General features: G+C 43.8%; 2 protein-coding genes across 5 annotated transcripts in view; one reads left to right on the top strand and one right to left on the bottom strand.

The window, feature by feature from the left end:
• The window catches only part of LOC124011059 (gamma-tubulin complex component 3 homolog), a 28,066-nt gene extending 26,095 nt beyond the window's left edge, over positions 1 to 1,971 (bottom strand). Inside the window, exon 1 of the mRNA XM_046324032.1 lies at positions 1,743 to 1,971. Within this exon, the coding sequence (XP_046179988.1) occupies positions 1,743 to 1,818 (76 nt within the window). The 5' untranslated portion in view covers positions 1,819 to 1,971. The remainder of the gene's footprint in view (positions 1 to 1,742) is intronic.
• A 2,840-nt stretch (positions 1,972 to 4,811) lies between these two features.
• Positions 4,812 to 24,524, top strand: part of LOC124011189 (phospholipid-transporting ATPase IH-like) — an 84,518-nt gene continuing 64,805 nt past the window's right edge. For all 4 annotated transcript variants that reach the window (XM_046324298.1, XM_046324300.1, XM_046324299.1 and 1 more), the window contains exon 1: positions 4,812 to 5,257. In XM_046324298.1, the coding sequence (XP_046180254.1) occupies positions 5,219 to 5,257 (39 nt within the window). In that variant the 5' untranslated portion in view covers positions 4,812 to 5,218. The remainder of the gene's footprint in view (positions 5,258 to 24,524) is intronic.

Here is a 24,524-nt window from a genome sequence, read left to right as displayed (position 1 = left end):
AGGACGTTTGGCATTTGCCAAAAAAAAACCAAGATCGGCAAATGCGCCACTGGCGCCCTGTGCTCTTCACAGATGAAAGCAGGTTCACACTGAGCACATGTGACAGAGTCTGGAGATGCCGTGGAGAACTTTCTGCTGCCTGCAACATCCTCCAGCATGACCAGTTTGGCGGTGGGTCAGTCATGGTGTGAGGTGGCATTTCTTTGGGGGGCCGTACAGCCCTCCATGTGCTCGCCAGAGGTAGCCTGACTGCCATTAGGTACCAAGATGAGTTCCTCAGACCCCTTGAGACCATATGCTGATGCGGTTGGCCCTGGGTTCCTCCTAATGCAAGACAATGCTAGACCTCATGTGGCTGGAGTGTATCAGCAGTTCCTGCAAGAGGAAGGCATTGATGCTATGGACTAACCCTAACCCTGAATCCAATTGAGCACATCTGGGACATCATGTCTCGCTCCATGCACCACAGACTGTCCAGGAGTTGGCAGATGCTTTAGTCCAGGTCTGGGAGGAGATCCTTCAGGAGACCATCCGCCACCTCATCAGGAGCATGCCCAGGTGTTGTAGGGAGGTCATACAGGCACGTGGAGGCCACACACTACTGAGCCTAATTTTGACTTGTTTTAAGGACATTACATCAAAGTTGGATCAGCCTGTAGTGTGGTTTTCCACTTTAATTTTGAGTGTGACTCCAAATCCAGACTTCCGTGGGTTGATACATTTGATTTCCATTGATAATTTTCTTGTGAATTTGTTGTCAGCTCATTCAACTAAGTATTTAATAAGAATATTTCATTTATTCAGATCTAGGATGTGTTATTTTAGTGTTCCCTTTATTTTTTTGAGCAGTATATATATGTATGTGTGAACTTACTCTGCCGATTGTCTATGGTGTTGGTACTTGAGACAATATCCACAGGAAAGTATTATTAAAATTACTTCAAAACGCGGGTTCTGTGTGTGTTTGCTCATGATCAAGGCACGTGACAAGACGGTAAGTACATGCATACTAACAGGTGTTAACATGGTTTGGAGCATGTGCCAGGTGATAGAAAATTTAACTTCAGTACCTGCGCTCTAAAAAGTCGGGTAAACAATTACTTTCGGGTGAATATTTTGTCTCATATTTCGAGCAGCTGAAAGACTAGCTGCACAGACAACGTAATTGTATTCAACATTCTGGCTTGTAAGGAAAATGTCCACGATTGTGCAGTGCTTTGTTTCAGACTGTATACTAAGAATTGGTATCAAAGTCAGATTAATTAGGCAAACTTTCTGGCAGCCTGGCAAGCCAAGCTGGCTATCCCTAACTAGCTAACTTACTTGAACAAGGCGTGGTTGGACTGTTGTCAACCGTATCTGCAGCTATCTATATGTAGCTATGACACACTTTTGGTAGTTAGCTAGTTAAAACCTTGGATGTAGCCATCACCTAAATACAAATAAGGGTCGAGCTAACGTTGGTTAGACGGCTAGCTAGCTGGGGTCCATACATAGCCTACCATCTCTGACTTGGCTGGCTAGGTGTACAGTTACTAGCTAGCCTAAGCTAACTAGCATTGGCTGTCACACAAACTTGACTTAACTAAAAACGTAGTTATCTACTGTAGCTAGATGGCGAGCTGAACGCTGGTATACAACTTATATCAGCATCACTGTTAAATGTTAGCTAGCTAGCAACAGAACAGGCTAGCTGCACATAACCGCGCCTGGGCAATCTAACTAGCTAGCATCATAGCTACCTTCGCTCTTCCCAGTGATCCTGCAGCAAAGACTTTGGAGGAGGACGTTGGGGGACTTTTGATCTAGGGCAGCCATTGCGTGGCAGTCTTTAATTATCCTTATCAGACACCAGCGATGCAGTTGTACCCACTACGATTGTTCTTGCTTTGGGGTTTCACTCGCAGTAACAGCCATTTTAACGGAACCCGCCGAAAGCGTCCTGACTGGAGGCGTTGCTAGCAAGAAGAGATGGGAAAAATAAATGAAAATATTACCCTCTAAAACAAGGCAATGGCGCTAAAGGTTCCCATCTCAGTTGTTCCTAGCCTTCGCCCCATGCTTATGGTGGTCAAATTGTAAGCTAAGTAGATAGCTAGTTGACTGTTAATTTTGAAATACATTTTCAAGGTTAATTAAAAAAATATATATTGGAATTAATTGCAATGAAATACAGCTGTATCGAAAGACAGTTATTTTGCATTTCAGAACCAGGAATGTGGACAGTTCCCAGACTTGGGGTACAAGGCAAGCATTTCATGACCCAAGTAGTGGACAACTCTCTTTGTCTCTCTGTGTCTCTGTCTCTCGCTCTCACTCTCAATTCAATTTCAATTCAAGGGCTTTATTAGCATGGGAAGCATATGTTAACATTGCCAAAGAAAGTGAAGTAGATAATAAATAAAAGTGAAATGAACAATGCAAATGAACAATAAACATTACACTCACAAAAGTTCCAAAAGAATAAAGACATGTCAAATGTTATATAGTATGTCAATATACAGTGTTGTAACGATGTGCAAATAGTTAATGTACAAAAGGGAAAATAAATAAACATAAATATGGGTTGTAATTTACAATGGTGTTTGTTATTCACTGATTGCCCTTTTCTTGTGGCAAAAGGTCACACATATTGCTCCTGTGATGGCACACTGTGGTATTTCACCCAGTAGAAATGGGTGTTTATCAAAATTGGGTTTGTTTTCAAATTCTTTGTGGGTCTGTGTAATCTGAGGGAAATATGTGTCTCTAATATGGTCATACATTGGGCAGGAGTTTAGGAAGTGCAGCTCAGGTTCCACCTCCTTTTGTGGGCAGTGTGCAAATAGATAGACTTGGCTCTCAAGAGAAGACAGGCTAAGGCGTTCTTTCTCAATAGCAAGGCTATGCTCACTATGTCTGTACATAGTCAAAGCTTTCCTTATGTTTTCCGGCAGTCACATTGGTCAGGTATTCTGCCACTGTGTACTCTCTGTTTAGGGCCAAACTAGTTCTAGTTTGCTCTGTTTTTTTTTGTTAATTCTTTCCAATGTGTTAAGTAATTATCTTTTTGTTTTCTTATGATTTGGTTGGGTCTAATTGTGTCGCTGTGCTGGGGCTCTGTGGGGTCTGTGTTTGTGAACAGAGCCCCAGGACCAGCTTGCTTAGGGGACTCTTCTCCAGGTTCCTCTCTCTGTAGGTGATGGCTTTTATGGAAGGTTTGGGAATCGCTTCCTTTTAGGTGGTTGTAGAAATGTCTCTTTTCTGGATTTTGATAATTAGTGGGTATCGGGCCTAATTCTGCTCTGCATGCATTGTTTTATGTTGTACACTGAGGATATTTTTTACAGAATTTTGCATGCAGAGTCTCAATTTGGTGTTTGTCCCATTTAGTGAATTATTGGTTGGAAAGCGGACCCCAGACCTCACAACCATAAAAGGGCAATAGGTTATATAACTGATTCAAGTCGCTCTCTCTCAATTCAATTAGCTTTATTGGCATGACTATGTCCCTCATTATATGGCAGGCAGCAATGTAGTGCGCTGCCAACGCACACCTCTCTGCGTCCTCCCGCAACAGGACAGTTAGCCTATCCTCATCAGAGAGGTCTTTGAAACCTTGAGAAAGGGTTTCAAATTTGGGGAAATGACACTCTCTAATTGTTTTAAATTTGTGACATTTTGTCAGGAAATACAGCTCTGTTTTGGGTTTTACTGTGGTGCAGTGGTTGCACAGGTTTTCCTCTACTGGGTGCCATGTTTTGTTATGACTGAGTTGTAATTTGGCTTGATCTGATTGATTGGATGTTCTGGCCCTGAGGCTTCAGTGTGTTAGTAGAGCAGGTTTGTGAACTCTCTCTTTCTCCCTCTCACACACTTTTTGATTTAAGTTTATTGTAGCCTGCACATGCCAAAATGAATTAGGCTTTATGGTCCAAAACTTTACCATAGTTCACTGCCATGCATTAATGGGGAATTTGCCATTCAATTTTATTATTATTATTATATTCATTTTGTTTCTAACTCTTAGTGCAACAGTTTTGTGAATTAGTTAAGAACATATATAGGATTGGACCCCCCCCATTTTTACCTAAAATGACATGCCCAAATCTAACTGTCTGTATGCGCATATTCTTGGTACCATTTAAAAGGAAACACTTTGAGGTTTGTGGAAATGTGAAAGGAATGTATTAGAATATAACACATTAAATCTGGTAAAAGATAAAACAAAGAAAAAAAAACATCATCTTTGAAATGGAAAAGAAAGGCCATAATGTATTATTCCAGCCCAGGTGCAATTTAGATTTTGGCCACTAGATTGCAGCAGTGTATGTGCAAAGTTTTAGACTGATCCAAGGAACCATTGCATTTCTGTTCAAAATGTTGTATCAAGACTGCTCATTACATTACATCAAATGGGCCTAATTTGTTTATTAATAACTTTTCATGTTCAAAACTGTGCACTCTCCTCAAACAATAGCATGGTATTATTGCACTGTAATACCTACTGTACATTGGACAGGGCAGTTAGATTAACAAGAATATAAGCTTTCTGCCAATATCAGATATGTCTATGTCCTGGGAAATGTTCTTGCTACTTACAACCTCATGCTAATCGCATAAATCTACATTAGCTCAACCATCCGCAGGGGACCCACCAATCCTGAAGAAGTTTTAAGCGATCCTGCTGAGAAAAGACATGAGCATGCATGCCTGACCGAAGCTGATACATTCCAGTTGGTAAGTGTGTGACACTAGAGTGCGCAAGCGCTTATGGCTCCCAGTGACGTAGCCTATGATGGAAGAAAAACTGATATTTCCCACAGCGGAGAGCCAAGAAGATTACCGGCGCGAGGAAGGTGAGCGAGAGAAGGAAGGAAAGGAAAAAGAAGACGCTACTTCTGACTAGTAGAAGTAGGGGACTTTGCGTCTGAAACATTATGGAAAAAAATACCGCACTGGCTGCTGAATCATAGACTAACATGTCAGCATATGAATGAAACCAGAACTATGAAAGCGCGTGGACATTTGAGCTTTACCTTTCATAGAGAGACAACTAGGTGACTGATCGTATAGGATTACAATAGTCGCACCCAGACTATTATAGTTCTTAGGCAGAAAAAGGGGACCGTCCGAAAGTCATGGAGTATAGAGTAGAAATAAAAAATTAGCTAGCGTCAAAAGATTAAAGAAGACGGCCAAAAATAAATTGCTTGGAGCAGCTGGAACCTGTTAAAGAATGGATTTTAGCTCTATTCGCAAGTTCATCACCAGATGGGTAAGTAGCCTATTGCACTAAATTACTTTATTGGGATCCATTTGGTTGTGCCAAAACAAAAGTATATGGGGTCTAGGCTACCAACTTGTTGGTCAGGTGGTTGCGGCTTTACAGTCTATTCTCAATGAAACATTGTTGCGTTTCTATGAACAATTATGCATTTCCATTTCCTATGTTGCCCTATACACTCGTACCCATATACCGGTTGAAATGGCAGATTTCCGCACTAATAAGCTCCTAAATTGGAACGTAGTGGCAGTACAGGAACACTCTATACATGACGTCAGAGCTCTGGCTATGCACTTCACAGCGCTGTGTGGGTTTTGACTGACAGCCTTTCTGAATTTGAGGACCACGCACGACAAAATATTGCCCATATCCCACCCGCTAATTGGGCAACATTTGCAAATGTTTTGTTGTCTGAATAAATTAAGATGACTTAATAATGTGTTTTGAAATATGAGACATTGAGGATTATAGTAAATACCGCGTTGATGTCATACAGGCAAGCCAATCAGTGAGTCCAAATGTGAACTTCACATTTCGAAATGATAAAACTCATGTCATATACAGTGTCAACGTTTATGACCATTAAGTGTTATGTACAGTTACAATATGACATGTCGTCATACTCTTTGTTGTTCTGAACAGAATGAGACTTTGTTTATTATGAAGAAAATGTGTCTTGGCACACGCACCCGAATGCACCAATGACTCCTTTCTATGTACACCAAAAGTACGATTGGTTTCTCTGAATTGCCTCGTAAAAGCTGTTAGATCGTATTTTATAACTTAGCTACTCATGTTGGCAATAGAACAAGATTTCAAATCATGCCCACCTGACCTAGATTGCGATTTATAACGGACCGTTTTTGGGTTGTGTAAACAACAGTAATTGTGTGATGGCGGCGATTCAGGTGTGTTCCAAATGAAAGAATTACAAGTGTGCTTGCTCTAGTTCCTCAACGTCACAGCTAGGAGAGCAAAAAATGACCTTATAGTTGAAGACTCTTCTTTGAGTCATTAAAAGTGCATTGAAATTGCTTAGGAACTGTTCACACTTTGGAGAGGTGTGGTTACTTGGAGACACCAGTTAGTCCTCTCACTCAAACGTTATTTATGTTGCACCTACCCCACATTTTCCAGGAATAGTCTTATCAGGTTACTGAATGTGTCCAGAGTATTTTCAGATTTCGTTATCAACAAATGTGGCGTAAATGCACATAAAATCCAGTGTAATGTTGATGTTGTTTTGTTGTCAGGTGAGCTGTTGTGTACTCATCTTTCCTCTCATCATTTTCTTCAACCTGTTCCCTTTCAGTTACTACAATGGTTATGCATTTTAATATTTCTTCTGTAAGAAACATTTCAATTTAGCCCTATCCACATCAGCCAATTCCCTAGAGTGTAAACGGTTAAATAGGCTACATCATAACAATTCCAATAAATTAAGCAAGGAGTTTGTAATGGGTCGGTTTAAACTATTTGAATTGCACAATGTCACTATCGTCTTGACTCTGTAAGGTGAAGTATGGACTCCCTCTTAGAATATGGAAAGAGCAAACCATCACAGTTGCATTTAAACCACAATTGAAGTCTATAGGGTTCTACAATTGTTCCTCGAGCTTAACAGAGTAGTCACTTGTAGCCTATTAGATTTGTGTATGTCATTTACAGCCTAGTTGCTGCCAAACTCATTTATTGATATATGGTTCTCTTCTGTCATCACCAGGAACCCGTGCTGACCGCTGATACAGCATCAATGTCACCTCATGTCTTTTTCATGAAATAGATTATGATATAAGTGCCCATTGGTCGGCAGATGGGCTAAAGTCAAACTGATGTGCGCAATGACAGACGTAATTGACAGCACACGCCAAACCATCAATTCAGTACGTTTTCATTGAGGAAGAATAATGATTGAAAACTGAATCATTGACCGAAATGTAAACATAACAATAATGGAATTGAACTCATGAGGTAGAGACCAAATCAAATCAAATTAGATGTATTTATATAGCCATTCGTACATCAGCTGATATCTCAAAGTGCTGTACAGAAACCCAGCCTAAAACCCCAAACAGCACGCAATGCAGGTGTAGAAGCACGGTGGCTAGGAAAAACTCCCTAGAAAGGCCAAAACCTAGGAAGAAACTTAGAGAGGAACCAGGCTATGTGGAGTGGCCAGTCCTCTTCTGGCTGTGCCGGGTGGAGATTATAACAGAACGTGGCCAAGATGTTCAAATGTTCATAAATGACCAGCATGGTCGAATAATAATAAGGCAGAACAGTTGAAACTGGAGCAGCAGCACAGTCAGGTGGACTGGGGACAGCAAGGAGTCATCATGTCAGGTAGTCCTGGGGCACGGTCCTAGGGCTCAGGTCCTCCGAGAGAGAGAAAGAAAGAGAGAATTAGAGAGAGCATATGTGGGGTGGCCAGTCCTCTTCTGGCTGTGCCGGGTGGAGATTATAACAGAACATGGCCAAGATGTTCAAATGTTCATAAATGACCAGCATGGTCGAATAATAATAAGGCAGAACAGTTGAAACTGGAGACCCCTGGTAAAGTTTTGTAAAACAATAACATCCCAACAGTGCAAATACACACTTCTACCAATTTATTTATGTTCTGTGTTGCATGTTAAAAGATTCAGCAAAAATATTTCAGATATCCATAAACCACCTGTTCATAAGTTTACATCAGAGGAGGCTGGTGGGAGGAGCTATAGGAGGACGGGCTCATTGTAATAAATGGAACGGATTCAAACATGGTTTCCATGTGTTGGATGTGTTTTGATACCGTTCTATTCCAGCTATTACAATGAACCCATCCTCCTATAGCTCCTCCCACCAGCCTCCACTGGTTTACCTAAAGCAAAAAAACACTCCCTCTGTCTTTATGACCAGGCAGGAACACATCCCATTACCACACATTAGACCAATATGTCTAGCATAGTTTTGTGGAGATTTCGTAATCCAGTGGTTTTAAGGCTGATGTGTGCTGCTGGGAGAATCAATAGCTTACATCGGAGCCTATGGGCTGAGGGTTATCCAGTTCAGTACAGTAATGCGTGTTTGGCGCTAATCCAGAGGGCTGCTCCCATGAGGCCACGGGGTCCGAGGCATTTGAAGAAGCTTATGGACATATTACTGACTGTAGCCATTAACTGAATGAATGAGACATAGCGTGGTGCTCTCAGGTATTAAAGGGTAGCTGCCCAGTGCACACACCTGGCTCTCTGGGCTTAATATGCATACTGCTTATAGATCTGAATTGTGGCAGAGAGAAACTTCAGTTTATTCCATTTTGTGCTTCAGTGATTATTTGTGATGAATGGATCACCTCAATAACATGGCATCTTTGGCTCAACAACAAAACTACACAGAACATCAATGGACTAGTCAGGGTATACATGCGAGTCGTCCAGCGCGTCACCTCTGAAGGCCATGACTGTAGCCGCGTGTTGAGACGTGTGTTTATCAGCAAACAGACGGGCTGACAGACAGACAGACTCTGATTCACACAGCCTCGCTTTGTTGAGAGATGATGGGCGTGAATTAAAGAATAGCAAATAGTGATGTTGTCTTGGTGATTGGCTATAAACCTATATCCATAGGACTTCACTACATACATGACTATTGAATAACATACTGTAACTTTTGATAGGCATCAATGGTATCTATTAGAGAGCAGTCCTGTGACAGTGAGTAGAGGGAGGCAAGCCCTTGGATGCAGTACGCACTGGGTTAGTTAGTCACGAGGGGACTGTGGAGAGAGGGGACTGTGGAGAGAGTGAGAGTGTAATGTGTAACGAAAAGCTCGGGCCCCCCTGAACTTTGATCTAATGCGTAGTAATGCTGTCTGGCGTTAGGAGAAAAGAGGAGGAGAAAAAGAGGAGAGGAGAAGATTTTTACACACACACACACACACACACACACACACACACACACACACACACACACACACACACACACACACACACACACACACACACACACACACACACACACACACACACACACACACACACACACACACACACACACACACACACACACACACACAGTTATGCAAGTTACCTTTTTTAGGTTGACAATTTCAAATTGTCATTCCCGCAAAAGTGTTCAAAGGCAGCACTGTAATCTTTGTAGCTGTCAGTTTGCACAAGGTGCCCGCTGTTCCTCTCCTGGTTGTCTTTTTATGCATTTTTCCACCATCTCCTCCTTGTCAACATGTCATGATTCTGTCATCAGTCTCAGCCAATGACATCTGTTCGCTATTCAATTATTTGGTTCCCGCAGCAGCTACTCTTCCCTATTCCTGAGGGTTCACTCAAAACACAAAGTACAAAATAATACACAGAAACATAGAAACAACAACATCATAGAGACAGTAATGCATTATTCATTAACACGAAGGTGAGCGATGGAACATGTATGAAGCAGATCGGGCGACCGACCGACAGACACAAGCACATAGGAACAGTAACACACTGGCCAATACTAGAAAGGTGGGACAGAGCCTGAAACTCTCGGGCCGTGGCTGTTTGGCTCGTTTGGCTCGTCTGGACAGGAAGTCTCTCTCCTGCTGACTTCCTGTCTCCTGGGGATTAGGTGAGGAGTGGGGGAGCTCTCTCTCTCACTGTCGACATAGATAGATAATCTCATTTATACTCTCCAGGGGGAGGGACCTTAATGAAACACTAGAACCATTTCATGATATAACGGGGTCATGTTGTTGAGAGGTGATTATGAGGTGAATATACAGACATGTAAATGATCATATCTGACTGCACAATGGATCTCTGCAACTGGGACGAGAAGATTGAATTAACTTGCTTTGAAAGGGAAACTCATGAGCATGTAATGTTACCATTATGTAATGTAGCCTATACTCTGTTACATTAGCTGTACTGTATAGCACGTTCTTAGTGTTTCATTATTCCTGATAGTCAGTAATACAGTACTACAGCATCTGTGTCCACCAGTGGGATATTTACACAGGGTCTACTGCCTATGTATGGTGTTGTGACTGTTGTGCTGTGTTTCTAGGGACAGAACGGGACAGGAGGGACGTTTTGGGATTAGTAGGATCTGAGCTAAACGGATAACGGGCCATGACACCACTTGTCGTTAGTGTTTAGACTTAGGATACGGTCAGGGGTTTCTAAAGTTCACACAAACATTTTATCTGATCAAAAAATATTTGTTTTTGTTGTTGTGCAAATTACATCAATTCAAAAGCTGTACTGTACATTACAATATGATGTAATATGCTCGGTCTCTTTAAAACCATTTTTCTGAGATAAAGAAAAAAAAGCTAATTTCCTTGAAGTAGGCTTGCTGCATGACAACTCTCAATGGACATGAGTACGTATTTCCCCTGAAGACCTCATAGAGAACTCATAGAGCTTCGACTCAAGCTTCCCGTATTGATCTAGCTGTAGCCAGGTTAAATGGCGGGTATTATGACTGTGTGAGCTGTGTAATCACAGTGTTATCACACCTCGCTGCACCCACCCTCTGTGTCTCTCGGTCCAGGGTCTTTCAGCCAGGTGGTAATAACATATGACTTAACACCCTCATACTGTACGTGTGTCTCTGTGCGGACAGACAGGGCTACTTCTTGAACAGGGATCCACAGAGCTCCTCCTTATTCCATTTTGTCTTGTTGCTCTCCTTTAAGTATCTGGTTAATTCTTTTCCATCCAATAACAATGACATTCTACTTTCCATTCATTTGGTTCCAACATGGTGCCCATCATAATTCTAGAATCTCAAAGCAAGTTGACCACCAAACTCTGTATATCTTTGGCCCTGCCTATAACTATTGAGCTGCTACAGCTCCAGTATTACCAACCGTACTGCTGAGTATCAACCTACACAGGGAAGGGCCCTGTGGACCAAGAGGCTGATGATGGATTTCAGTGATTTAATGAAGCAGAAAAGGCCACATCAGGAGAGATTGAGCCAGTGAGTGGTTGAACTTGGTAATGTTCCACGTGTTGGTTGCGGGCCCTTGGATAGGAACACTAAATCAAATCCAATCAAATGTATTTATATAGCCCTTTGTACATCAGCTGATATCTCAAAGTGCTGTACAGAAACCCAGCCTAAAACCCCAAACAGCAAGCAATGCAGGTGTTGAAGCACGTTGGCTAGGAAAAACTCCCTAGAAAGGCCAAAACCTAGAGAGGAACCAGGCTATGAGGGGTGGCCAGTCCTCTTCTGGCTGTGCCGGGTGGAGATTATAACAGAACAAGGCCAAGATGTTCAAATGTTCATAAATGACCAGCATGGTCAAATAATAGGTCTGGGACTGGTGGCACGTCCGGGGAACAGGTCAGGATTCCATAGCCGCAGGCAGAACAGTTGAAACTGGAGAAGCAGCACGACCAGGTGCTGATAAAGGGGGGCATAACACTTAAGAGACAGAGACAGGAACATTGCTCAGGTGCATCTCAAAAGGTTGAAATGGCTTTGGGCTCAATTCAATCCAATCTCAATGACAGTACTCCCTTTCTTTTAGCAGTGTTTTGTTATTAAGTCACTGGTCCCAGAGCCCAGAGGGAGCTGCTCAAAACCTGTTCCATGTGATCCAACTGAAACGGCTCTAATCTACAGTGATGTCAGGATGAAAGTAGCCCAGCACGACACATTCATAAAACTGAATGTAGATAGAAATGTGATAGAACACTGTATGATAGAACATTGTCCATTCTACACAATACATTTCTATGTGGAGGGATCGTTCAGGACATTCTGTCCTAGAGAACAGAGCCCCTCTACCTATCCACAGCAGTGTCAGAGGAGAATGAGCCAGCCGAGCACAGCAGACAGCGGTGATGTAATAGCAATGGATGGTGGATGAGCGTTTGTCAGTTTGATAGGACCTTAGTGAAGTGAAGCGTGAACGTCCTCACTGTTCAAATAGGAGAGATTCTCAACTTCTAGACTTGATGAACTGCACGCTCAGAATGGAAATACATTATGAAAGAGAGAGAGAGAAAGAGCTTGACATTCCCTTTGATCTATTATGACTGATATTAATCAAATGGACGTCCCTCCTCACGGCCCCCTGCTGGGATGGAAATGAGGAGCTAATGGTTAAATAATTGTCCGAATTCTTGAAGAATGTGCCATGACAACTTGGAGACACACTGTCTGTCCTTGGAATAAATTGTGTGAATGAGTGTAAGATGGGGAGAGGGGGGTGTCTTGAGCCTCCTTGAAACAGACTGTCACTGAGTAAAAGAGGAAGAGATGGAGAGAGGAGATGAAAGAGAGGGGGGAGTGGCTGAGGGCACAGGTGGCAGCTTTATTTCACGGCTGATAGGGAGCTAATGAAACACACTGAGGCGTAGCACTATTTTATCCACTGTGTCAACACCATAGGTGAGAGCCGTGGTGCAGCTTACCATAATATAGATCCTCCTCCTGTTCCCACAGTGACGACCAAGGACATCAGAGTTCATGCACCCAACTCTCTGGCCCGTGTCCGGACGAGCGGAGCGGAAGACTAGTGTGTGATCCCCTTTTAAAAAACCCTTTTCAGGGTTATAATGGAGCACAAAGACTAGTTCGATTAGAAGTCAATGGTTGGTTCTATAGACGTCACGCTGCTGATGTGTTTAGGCTGTGACCTCTGACCTTTCAACATTGGTTGTCGTCATAGAAAACATTTTAAACACTCATGATTGACTGTCTATGGCTTGTCTGTCATACATAATGTACAAGAAAGGTCGTCTGAAAACTAGAACAAAGACATGGCAGTCTGAATTTGAACTTTGGTCTTCATCACGTAAGGATGTGTTCTCTGCAGCAGAAAACTGATAGTGTCAAAGTGTCATTCTGTTTTGACATGAAAAACACACACCATCTCCTATTAATCAAAGATAATTATATTTTCCTGAATTGTACCATGTTCTAACAAGATCCTGCTACAACTCTTGTTGTCTCTGATCATCAGAGGAAGACCTCAGTCTCACAGAGGAAGACCTCGGTCTCACAGAGGAAGACCTCGGTCTCACAGAGGAAGACCTCGGTCTCACAGAGGAAGACCTCGGTCTCACAGAGGAAGACCTCAGTCTCACAGAGGAAGACCTCGGTCTCACAGAGGAAGACCTCGGTCTCACAGAGGAAGACCTCGGTCTCACAGAGGAAGACCTCGGTCTCACAGAGGAAGACCTCAGTCTCACAGAGGAAGACCTCAGTGTAGACAGAGGGATTTTGTTTCCCTGGAGTACTGGTCATTGGATCATCATGTGACCGCCCATCAGCCAGGAGGCCTGGGGTGAGACAGCAGCATTACACACTCACAGGAAAAGGAGAAAGGTTTCGTCGACTGAAACCGGTAACGAGAGAGAGAAGGGTCGGGGAATGAGAGAGAGGCTTTGTAATAATGTGGTGATGGAAGTCTAATTGAATTGTCTGGGTAATAAAAACAATCTCTTCATGCTCTGAACTGTGGTTGAGTGGATTGTGAGGACATGGAAAGTGCTGGAATGGGGGCTTTCTGAGGTCATTGTGTCACCACTGACTAAAGTAGACTTAAATATACACTGAGTGTACAAAACATTAGGAACTCCTTGCCCCCCTTGCCACAGAACAGCCTTAATTCATCGGGGCATGGACGCCTAAAAGGTGTCAAAAGCTTTCCTAGGGGATTGTATCAAGTTGGCTATATGTCCTTTGGGTGGTCGACCTTTCTTGATACACACAGGAAACTTGCGCCTGACACCTACTACTATACCCCATTCAAAGGCAGTTCAATATCTTGTCTTGCCCATTCACCCTCTGAATGGCACGTGTACACAATCCGTGTCTCAGTGCTTAAAAATCCTTCTTTAAACCTGTCTCCTCACCTTCATCTACACTGATTGGGGGGGATTTAACAAGTAAATGAATAAGGGATCATAGCTTTCATGCAGAGCTGCTGTGAAGGAAGTTGTCAAAGAAGTGAGTTTGTGTTTATACAGGAACTCCTGACCCCACCTACCTTCAACCAATCATTATAGCTATACGAAACCTCACCTTGTGCAATTGGGTCCTGAACTTCCTGATGGGCCACCCCCAGGTGGTGAAGGTAGGAAACAACATCTCCACTTCGCTGATCCTCAACACTGGGGCCCCACAAGGGTGCGTGCGTAGCCCTCTCCTGTACTCTCTGTTCACCCATGACTGCGTGGCCATGGGTGATGTCGATTATGGCAGCCCCCCGCACCTCTCTGAATCAGAGGCACATTTCAGGTGAATGCATTCAGTTGTACAACTGACTAGGTATCCCCCTTTCCCTTTCCCAAACTACCTGCCCTCCAGGACACTTACAGCACTCGATGTCAAAGGATCATCAAGGACAACAACCACCCGAGCCACTGCCTGTTCACACTGCTACAATCCAGAAGGCGAGGTCAGTACAGGTGCATCAAAGCTGCGACCGAGAGACTGAAAAACAGCTTCTATCTCAAGGCCATCAGACTGTTAAACAACCATCACTAACACAGAGAGGCTGCTGCCTACATACAGACTTGAAATCATTGGCCACTTTAGTAAATGGATCACTAGTCACTTTAATAATGCAACTTTAATAATGTTTACATATCTTGCATTACTCATCTCATATGTATATACTGTATTCTATACCATCTTGCCTATGCCGCTCTGTCATTGCTCATCCATATATTTATATTCTTATTCCATTTTTTTACTTAGATTTGTGTGTATTAGATAGTTGTTGGGGAATTGTTAGATATTGCTGCACTGTCGGAACTAAAAGCGCAAGTATTTTGTCAGACTCGCAATAACATCTGCTAATCATGTGTATGTCACCAATAACATCTGCTAACCATGTGTATGTGACCAATAACATCTGCTAACAGTGTGTATGTGACCAATAACATCTGCTAACAATGTGTATGTGACCAATAACATCTGCTAACAATGTGTATGTGACCAATAACATCTGCTAACCGTGTGTATGTGACCAATAACATCTGCTAACCGTGTGTATGTGACCAATAACATCTGCTAACCGTGTGTATGTGACCAATAACATCTGCTAATCTTGTGTATGTGACCAATAACATCTGCTAACCGTGTGTATGTGACCAATAACATCTGCTAATCTTGTGTATGTGACCAATAACATCTGCTAATCATGTGTTGTCACCAATAACATCTGCTAATGTGTATGTGACCAATAACATCTGCTAATCATGTGTATGTGACCAATAACATCTGCTAACCATGTGTATGTGACCAATAACATCTGCTAACCGTGTGTATGTGACCAATAACATCTGCTAATCATGTGTATGTGACCAATAACATCTGCTAATCATGTGTATGTGACCAATAACATCTGCTAATCATGTGTATGTCACCAATAACATCTGCTAACCATGTGTATGTCACCAATATGCTAATCACCATGTAACATCTGCTAACCATGTGTATGTGACCAATAACATCTGCTAATCATGTGTATGTGACCAATAACATCTGCTAATCATGTGTATGTCACCAATAACATCTGCTAACCATGTGTATGTGACCAATAAAATTTCACTTGATTCACCTGGTCAGTCTGTCATGGAAAGAGCAGGTGACCTTAATGTTTTGTACATTCAGTGTATGTGTGTGTATATCTGTGTCATATCCTGTGATCAAATATCACAGATGATCGTATTCGTTGTTCACATATTGTGAGTGGGCTGAGGCACCGTAATGATACAAGTATTACAATTCGCTTCATTGCCTAATCTGATCTCACAAAGACATTATTTTTCAACTTTTACTTTGCGAGCTCCGTGAACTTCAGAACAGATTTCCATTGTTTCAGTATCACTTCCCTACCAGGTCCTTTTGTCTCTGCGTGCTTAGAAATCCCTCAGTCTCGGTCTGTAATCTGCTAAATGATCTATTTAAAGATAGCTGGCTCTTGCTGGCAGCCTTTTGTCTATCAAACGCCTGGTGAGGTGAGTGGATACAATGTGCCCACAGATCGATTTGAAGCGTTTAGGAGAGAAGAGCGAGGCTGCTATCAGGCTGCTGTCAGTGATCTGACGGAGAGGTATTGGGTTGTTGAGTGAGTGTGAGAGAGATTTCTGCTAGTCAAAACAATTCGGCTTCAAGTCAGAAAAAAATAACCTCAACTCTCTCCGTTCAACTTTCACTGGTATCGATTTTCAATGTTTTCATTCAAACGAACGAAATAAAGGGTTAAAGGAGTCAGAGCTGTGACTGTGGTCTGTGTTGTCCCCTGGCTGGCTCCTAGCTCTATGACAGGGAGGTTCCTGACAGGTCTATGCTACTTTTGGTCCTGGCTTTAGCTGGTGAATGTTTTATAGGTAGTAGGAGATTGACTGGTGCTGCTAAGGTGAGAGTGTAGTGAAGTGATGCCACAGGGCCAACACACACACGCCTGGCTCTAGTCTGGAGGATTAGATAGCACCACAGACAGACAGCCTTAAAGCCTCTGTATGGTCAATCTGAGGTCTGCAGTGGCTGTACAGCATTTACTGAGATACGGCCTCTGCAGAAGTCAGGGCATGTATACTTCTTAATCTTCTCAGAGCTTTTGTGACGGAAGTTGTCAAAGAAGTGTTTGTGTTTATACAGGAAGTCCCAATCATGTCAATGCAGAGCTTTACGAGCCCTCCTCATTGTTACAGTATGTGGGCAGTGCACGGCGATGTAACCTTTTAACACTGAGACCAGAGAGACACTTTCACTGTGACGCTCCCACTTACACCCCCGCTAGGTTTTTGAACACAGACTTAGAATTGACAGGTCTTTTGGCATTTCTGTTCTGGCGTCTGTTCTATTGTCATTTGATACATTCTTAGCTACTTTTATTTAATCAGGGGAGTCCAGTTGAGACCAGTGTTCATTTTCAATGGTGGCCTGAGACCACAAAGCAAAAGATTTTAAAGAAATATAACAAGATCCAATGACAAGTACATTACATTAGAACACAAGCAACATCACAGCCTTCATTAACAAGGTACTAAATCAATCAGTCAAAACTATTGCACATCTCTGTGAACTCATTCATCATCATCGGTTCCAAACTGCCCTAGTGGCACCAGGGAATCTAAATGTAATACATTTTGTGGAGTGCGAGAACTAAAAGCGGATTTACCTAATTCCATGGAGACCCGAGGAATCTGAAGAGTTAACCAACCCTGTGAATGGGTTTGGTATCTCATTCAATTATATGTTGGAAGCTTGTGTAGTTTATAAAGTTTGAATTAATGGGAGTGGAGGTATAATCAAACCTGGCCGAGCACAGAGCTCTGAGGTGTTCCTCACAGTGCCTGTGTTCAGTAGAGCTGAGCAGATTAGGTTAACATATTTACCCCTGCTGAAGGGTCAGCTGGTCTGATCCCACCACACAGTCAGTCCCCCATCACATGACTACGGCCTGTGTGATCATGTGACTGTTTAGCCCAGAACAGAACTGCCTCTATGGTGTAACATGCACACTAGTGTGACCATGTAGATGATCAGTCATGGGGAGCTTTGTTTGGAATCCGTTGAACACAGATATGAATCCTAAGGCTAAAATCTTTTGTCGACAACATCTTGAGTTTTTATGTGCACTAGGTTTGAGTGTTGTCGGGTTGAGTTGGGTGTTTCCCTGTCTCTGGAATGCAGTGTGTGTGTGTGTGTGTGTGTGTGTGTGTGTGTGTGTGTGTGTGTGTGTGTGTGTGTGTGTGTGTGTGTGTGTGTGTGTGTGTGTGTGTGTGTGTGTGTGTGTGTGTGTGTGTGTGTGTGTGTGTGTGTTGTGTGTGTGTGTGGTAGCTTTAGACAAAGGGGGTTTGTTTGAGGAAGTCACACAGAGACCATGTGAGTGGATGACTGGCTGCTGTGGCCATCCTGGGAAGAGAGAGGAGAGGACCAAACCTGGCACCACTCTACAGAGGAACAGACTAGCTGCCGTCACACAGCCATTTCTGGGAGTCATACTGCTTATGAAACCACATGAACACACTGATAACCTGCACCTTTGTTACTCTGCACCTTTTCCACTTGACGTTAGTAATGCATTGTGATGGAAATGTTCTGTGTGTGTATTCAATCGTATGTTTAGAATAATGCTGCTGTCTAATAGGGTTCATGCGAGTGACAGATTGACTAAGCAATTTGGCAGTATGCCCAGAACATTGCTCTGGGAACCAAAAGCAGTATCTCAGTTTCAAGGTAAGAAGCCTGGTGTCAGTCTCATGCAGGAACCAACCTTGCTTATATGACTTGTTTGTGTAGCAGTATTAAAGAAAAATGGTACCCCCTTTTTGTTGATATCCAATTGGTAATTAGTCTTGTCCCAACGCTGCAACTCCCGTATGGACTCGGGAGAGGCGAAGGTCGAGAGCCTCGTATCCTCCGAAACACGGCCCAGCCAAGCCGCACTGCTTCTTGACACAATGCCCGCTTAACCCCGAAGCCAGCCGCACCAATGTGTCAGAGGAAACACCGTAAACCTGGTGACCGTGTCTGCGTGCATTGCACCTGGCCCACCACAGGAGTCGCTAGAGCGAAATGGGACAAGTACATCCCGGCTGGCCAAAACCTCCCCGGATGACGCTTGACCAACTGTGCACCACCCCATGGGTCTCCCGGTCGCGACAGAGCCTGGACTCGAACCAGGACCTCTAGTGTCACAGCTATCACTGCGATGCAGTGCCTTAGACCACTGCGCCACTCGGAACTCCCCTTTAAAGTTTCATCAGGCTTGTATTGAGTTTGTGAACCTCTCCGTCCGTGATAATACAGATTGCTTAATTTACTTGACATTAGTAATGAATCATACTTTGAGGAACAGCATTTTTGTTTCCCGTCCAAGCATTGACAGTGAAACAGCGTCTGTCACAGTGTGCCATGAATCAGTAGGATAATATGATCAGTCTTCTCACCATGTAGCAGACGGCCAGTCGGTATTTCATGGAAATAGACTAATTAGTCTGGTTCCATCCTGCTACAGCCTAATATCCACCACTTCACACCCCTGGAGCCTGTCTGGTCCTGCCTGGGACAAAACACAGCCTTGGGAACACTCACCTCTGGGTGGACTGACTTATAGCCCTGGGACTGGGACAAGTCGGCCTCTACAATAACAAAGAGCCTGGGACGCTGGGACTTAGGTGTTGCTGTTTCCTATCACTCTGTGCTAACCCTAACCTCCGAGATGGCTACGATATCATCTTGTGCCATGGTCTGTGTGTGTAGTGTCTCCTGGAACAAAAGGAGGAAGTGAGAAGATGATTTATGAGGAGATGGTGTATCGAAGGCCCAGGAGGTTTGGGCTAGTATAGCTTAGCATAGCCTCTTCCTCAGTCCTACCCACTGTAGCATGGATAAATGAGTTTATTAACAGAGTTATTCAGCAGCTGTCCTGTACTGAGCCTTACAGTAAACTACTGTATGACCCCATGCATTAAAAAAATATATATATATTTCACATTTATTTAACCAGGTAGGCTAGTTGAGAACAAGTTCTCATTTACAACTGCGACCTGGCCAATATAAAGCAAAGTAGTTCGACACATACAACAACACAGAGTTACACATGGAATAAACACACATACAGTAGAACAAGTCTATATACAGTGTGTGCAAATGAGGTAGGATAAGGGAGGTAAGGCAATAAATAGGCCATGGTGGAGAAGTAATTACAATATAGCAATTAAACACTGGAATGGTAGATGTGCAGAAGATTAATGTGCAAGTAGAGATTCTGGGGTGCAAAAGAGCTAGATAAATAAGTAACAGTATGGGGATGAGGTAGTTGGATGGAATATTTACAGATGTGCTATGTACAGGTGCAGTGAGCTGTGAGCTGCTCTGACAGCTGGTGCTTAAAGTTAGTGAAGGAGATATGTGTCTCCAACTTCAGTGATTTTTTTCTTCTTCAGTTCGTTCCAGTCATGGGCAGCAGAGAACTGGAAGGAAAAAGAAGTATTGGCTTTGGGGGTGATCAGTGAGATATACCTGCTGGAGCGCGTGCTATGAGTGGGTGCTGCTATGGTGACCAGTCAGCTGAGATAAGGCGGGGCTTTACCTAGCAGAGACTTGTAGATGACCTGGAGCCAGTGGGTTTGGCGACGAGTATGAAGCGAGTGCCAGCCAACGAGAGCATACAGGTCACAGTGGTGGGTAGTATATGGGGCTGTGGTGACAAAACGGATGGCACTGTGATAGACTGCATCCAATTTGTTGAGTAGAGTGTTGGAGGCTATTTTGTAAATGGCATCGCCGAAGTCAAGGATTGGTAGGATTGTCAGTCACTCTATCAGAGAAGTCGTTGGTGAACCAGGCGAGGCAGTCATTTGAGAAACCAAGTCTGTTGAGTCTGCCGATAAGAACGTGGTGATTGACAGAGTTGAAAGCCTTGGCCAGGTCGATGAATACGGCTGCACAGTAATGTCTCTTATCGATGGCGGTTATGATATATTTTAGGACCTTGAGCGTGGCTGAGTTGCACCCATGACCAGCTCTGAAACCAGATTGCATAGCGGAGAAGGTACGGTGGGATTCGAAATGGTCAGTAATCTATTTTTTAACTTGGCTTTCGAAGACCTTAGAAAGGCAGAATAGGATAGATATAGGTCTGTAGCAGTTTGGGGCTAAAGTGTCTCCCCCTTTGAAGAGGGGGATGACCGCGGCAGCTTTTCAATCTTTGGGAATCTCAGACAATATGAAAGAGAGGTTGAACAGGCCAGTAATAGGGGTTGCAACAATTTTGGCAGATAATTTTAGAAAGAGAGGGTCCAGATTGTCTAGCTCGGTTGATATGTAGGGGTCCAGATTTTGCAGCTCTTTCAGAACATCAGCTATCTGGATTTGGGTGAAGGAGAAATGGGGAGGCTTGGGTGAGTTGCTTCGGGGGGGGGTGCAGGGCTGTTGATCGGGGTAGGGCTGGCCAGGTGGAAAGCATGGCCAGCCGTAGAAAAATGTTTATCGAAATTCTCAATTATAGTGGATTTATTGGTGGTGACAGTGTTTCCTAGCCTCAGTGCAGTGGGCAGCTGGGAGGAGGTGCTCTTATTCTCCATGGACTTTACAATGTCCCAGAACTTTTTTGAGTTTGTGCTACAGGATGCAAATTTCTGCTTAAACAAGCTAGCCTTAGCTTTTCTAACTGCCGGTGTATATTGGTTCCTAACTTCCCTGAAAAGTTGCATATCACGGAGGCTATTCGATGCTAATGCAGAACGCCACAGATGTTGTTGTGCTGGTCAAGGGCAGTCAGGTCTGGAGAAAACCAGGGGCTATATCTGTTCCTGGTTCTACATTTCTTGAATGGGGCATGTTTATTTAAGATGGTGAGGAAGGCACTTTTAAAGAATAACCAGGCATCCTCTACTGATGGGATGAGGTCAATATCATTCCAGGATATCCGGGCCAGGTCAATTAGAAAGGCCTGCTCGCTGAAGTGTTTTAGGGAGCGTTTGTCAGTGATGAGGGGTGGTCGTTTGCTCGCAGACCCATTACGGATGCAGGCAATGAGGCAGTGATTGCTGAGATTTTTGTTGAAGACAGCAGAGGTATATTTGGAGGGCAAGTTGGTTAGGATGATATCTATGAGGGTGCCCGTGTTTATGGCTTTTGGGGTTGTACCTGGTGGGTTCATTGATAATTTTTGTGTGAGATTGAGGGCGTCAAATTTAGATTGTAGGATGGCTGGGGTGTTAAGCATGTCCCAGTTTAGGTCACCTAGCAGCACTGGAGCTGTCCTGTACTGAGTCTTACAGAAGACTACTGCATGGATGAGGTGTTATTTAATTAACACTAGGCTACACATTCTATGAACCACATGTGTGGAATTCAGTTAGTACCTAGGCCTATGTTTCGTCATGCCCCAAATGTCATTTCACTGCAACATTACAATTCCATATACGTAGCTAAAAGACATACTGCATGTGCAACTATGATCATGTAAAAATGTAGTGTGACCATTGGTTTTGATTGAATAGGAGAGGAGTGGATATGTACGCTGAGTTACTGTAGCCTCCCTCAGCATAAGGCTGTATAGACAGATCCCTCTACCTCTGTCAGGTGGGCTTTTATAAAGAGCTGCTGCTACTGTGTTCTGCCCCGGTGACCCCGATAGACACAGAAGTAGGTGAATATCTTTCACTATGAAACTCTGTCCCCAGTGAATAACCGGCATGGTAATAATACGGTGCTGATGTAGAGTTTATGTTGTAGCGTTAAGCCACAAATACGAATAGGGAACATGTGTGGTTTGTATAGAAACGTTTTTTTTAATGCAACAGTCACCTTCAGTGTGCAGGAGTATTGACGATATGTCAGCAGTGTAGTTATGGCATTCCATAGTTGGGCTGGTTCAGTGTGACATAAAGACTAATGGGAACCTGGAGCAGGTATTACGTAATAGCCACACCCGGGCTTCCTCTCCTCTCCTTGTCTCCTTTCCTTTCCTCTTCAGTGAGATGAAACAACTGGGACAGGCGAGATGTTTCCTCCAAAGACAAGATCTACATTTTATTTAACCTTTATTTAACTAGGCAAGTCAGTTAAGAACATTCTTATTTACAGTGGTGGCCTAACTAGAGGCAAAAGGCTTCCTGCGGGGACGGGGGACGGGATACAAAAAAGTGTTTATATATACATATATAAGGACAAGACACACGTCACGACGAGAGACAACACTACATAAAGAGAGACCTAAGACAACAACATACCATGTTAGCAACACAACATGGCAGCAGCACAACATGGTAGCATCACAACACATGGTACAAACATTATTGGGAACAGACAACAGCACAAAGGGCAAGAAGGTAGAGTCAACAATACATCATGTAAATCAACCACAACTGTCAGTAAGAGTGTCCATGATTGAGTCTTTAAATGAAGAGATTGAGATAAAACTGTCCAGTTTGATTGTTTGTTGCAGCTGTTGTAGCTGCAACGAACTGAAAAGAGGAGCGACCCAGGGATGCGTGTGCTTTCGGGACCTTTAACAGAATGTGACTTATCAGAACGGGTGTTGTATGTGGAGGGCTGCAGTAGATGTCTCAGATAGGGGGGAGTGAGGCTTAAGAGGGTTTTATAAATAAGCATCAACTAGTGTTGTGTGTCTTGCGACGGGTATACAGAGATGACCAGTTTACAGAGGAGTGTAGAGTGCAGTGATATGTCCTATAAGGAGCTTTGGTGACAAATCTGATGGCCGAATGGTAAAAGAACATCTAGCCGCTCGAGAGCACTGGGGATGACAGAAATGATATTACCTTCTATTACCTCTGCACATTGATCATTACCATCCTGCCTCTCTATGTATCAATTACTACAATCCTCCAATGTAGGCTGGCGCTGGAGAAGGGAATGGTTTCTTTCTTTATCTCTCTCTCTCTCTCTCTCTCTCTCTCTCTCTCTCTCTCTCTCTCTCTCTCTCTCTCTCTCTCTCTCTCTCTCTCTCCCACACTCTCTCTCACTCTCTCTCCCGCTCTCTCTCTCTCCCGCTCTCTCTCTCTCTCTCTCTCTCTCTCTCTCTCTCTCTCTCTCTCTCTCTCTCTCTCTCTCTCCTGCTCTCTCTCTCTCCCGCTCTCTCTCTCTCTCCCGCTCTCTCTCTCCCGCTCTCTCTCTCTCTCTCCTGCTCTCTCTCTCTCTCTCTCTCCCGCTCTCTCTCTCTCGCTCTCCCGCTCTCTCTCTCTCTCTCTCCCGCTCTCTCTCTCTCTCCCGCTCTCGCTCTCTCTCTCGCTCTCTCTCTCGCTCTCTCTCTCGCTCTCTCTCTCTCCCGCTCTCCCGCTCTCTCTCTCTAGCCAGTTTATGTTATGTTTCTACAGAGGTGAGGTCAGGTGAGGTGAGATCACAACACAGGTGCAGGACTGGAGCTGAACACATAATCAGCCTGAGATCTCTCAACTGGTGGAGCCAAACCAAACACACTGACAGAGGCACGTATGCTCGGGGACTGTTGCTCCACGCCGTGGAGAGGGTGTTGATGTCAGATTAACACACGGTCGCCTAGAATGAGTCACACCAATCATCACAGTTCACCCCGCACATGGAACACAATTCTGACTCGCTAACATTTTGGTTGGTTGTTTTGAAAATCAGCCTGGCCTCCAGACAGAGCCTGATGGTTACTATAATAGCAGGAACAGCCATATGAAGGTACAGGGGGGCTGGGGAGGCCTGATCTCTCAACACGTTGGCACGGTCACACTTTCAAAATGCAACAGTCAGTGAGGGACGACAAAGCCCTGGGGGATCTCACATGGTCAGCCTGGCCGCT

This window comes from Oncorhynchus gorbuscha, linkage group LG23 (genome assembly GCF_021184085.1).
Source record: "Oncorhynchus gorbuscha isolate QuinsamMale2020 ecotype Even-year linkage group LG23, OgorEven_v1.0, whole genome shotgun sequence".
Taxonomy (NCBI): domain Eukaryota; kingdom Metazoa; phylum Chordata; class Actinopteri; order Salmoniformes; family Salmonidae; genus Oncorhynchus; species Oncorhynchus gorbuscha.
This window is presented reverse-complemented; position numbering and strand designations above follow the sequence as displayed.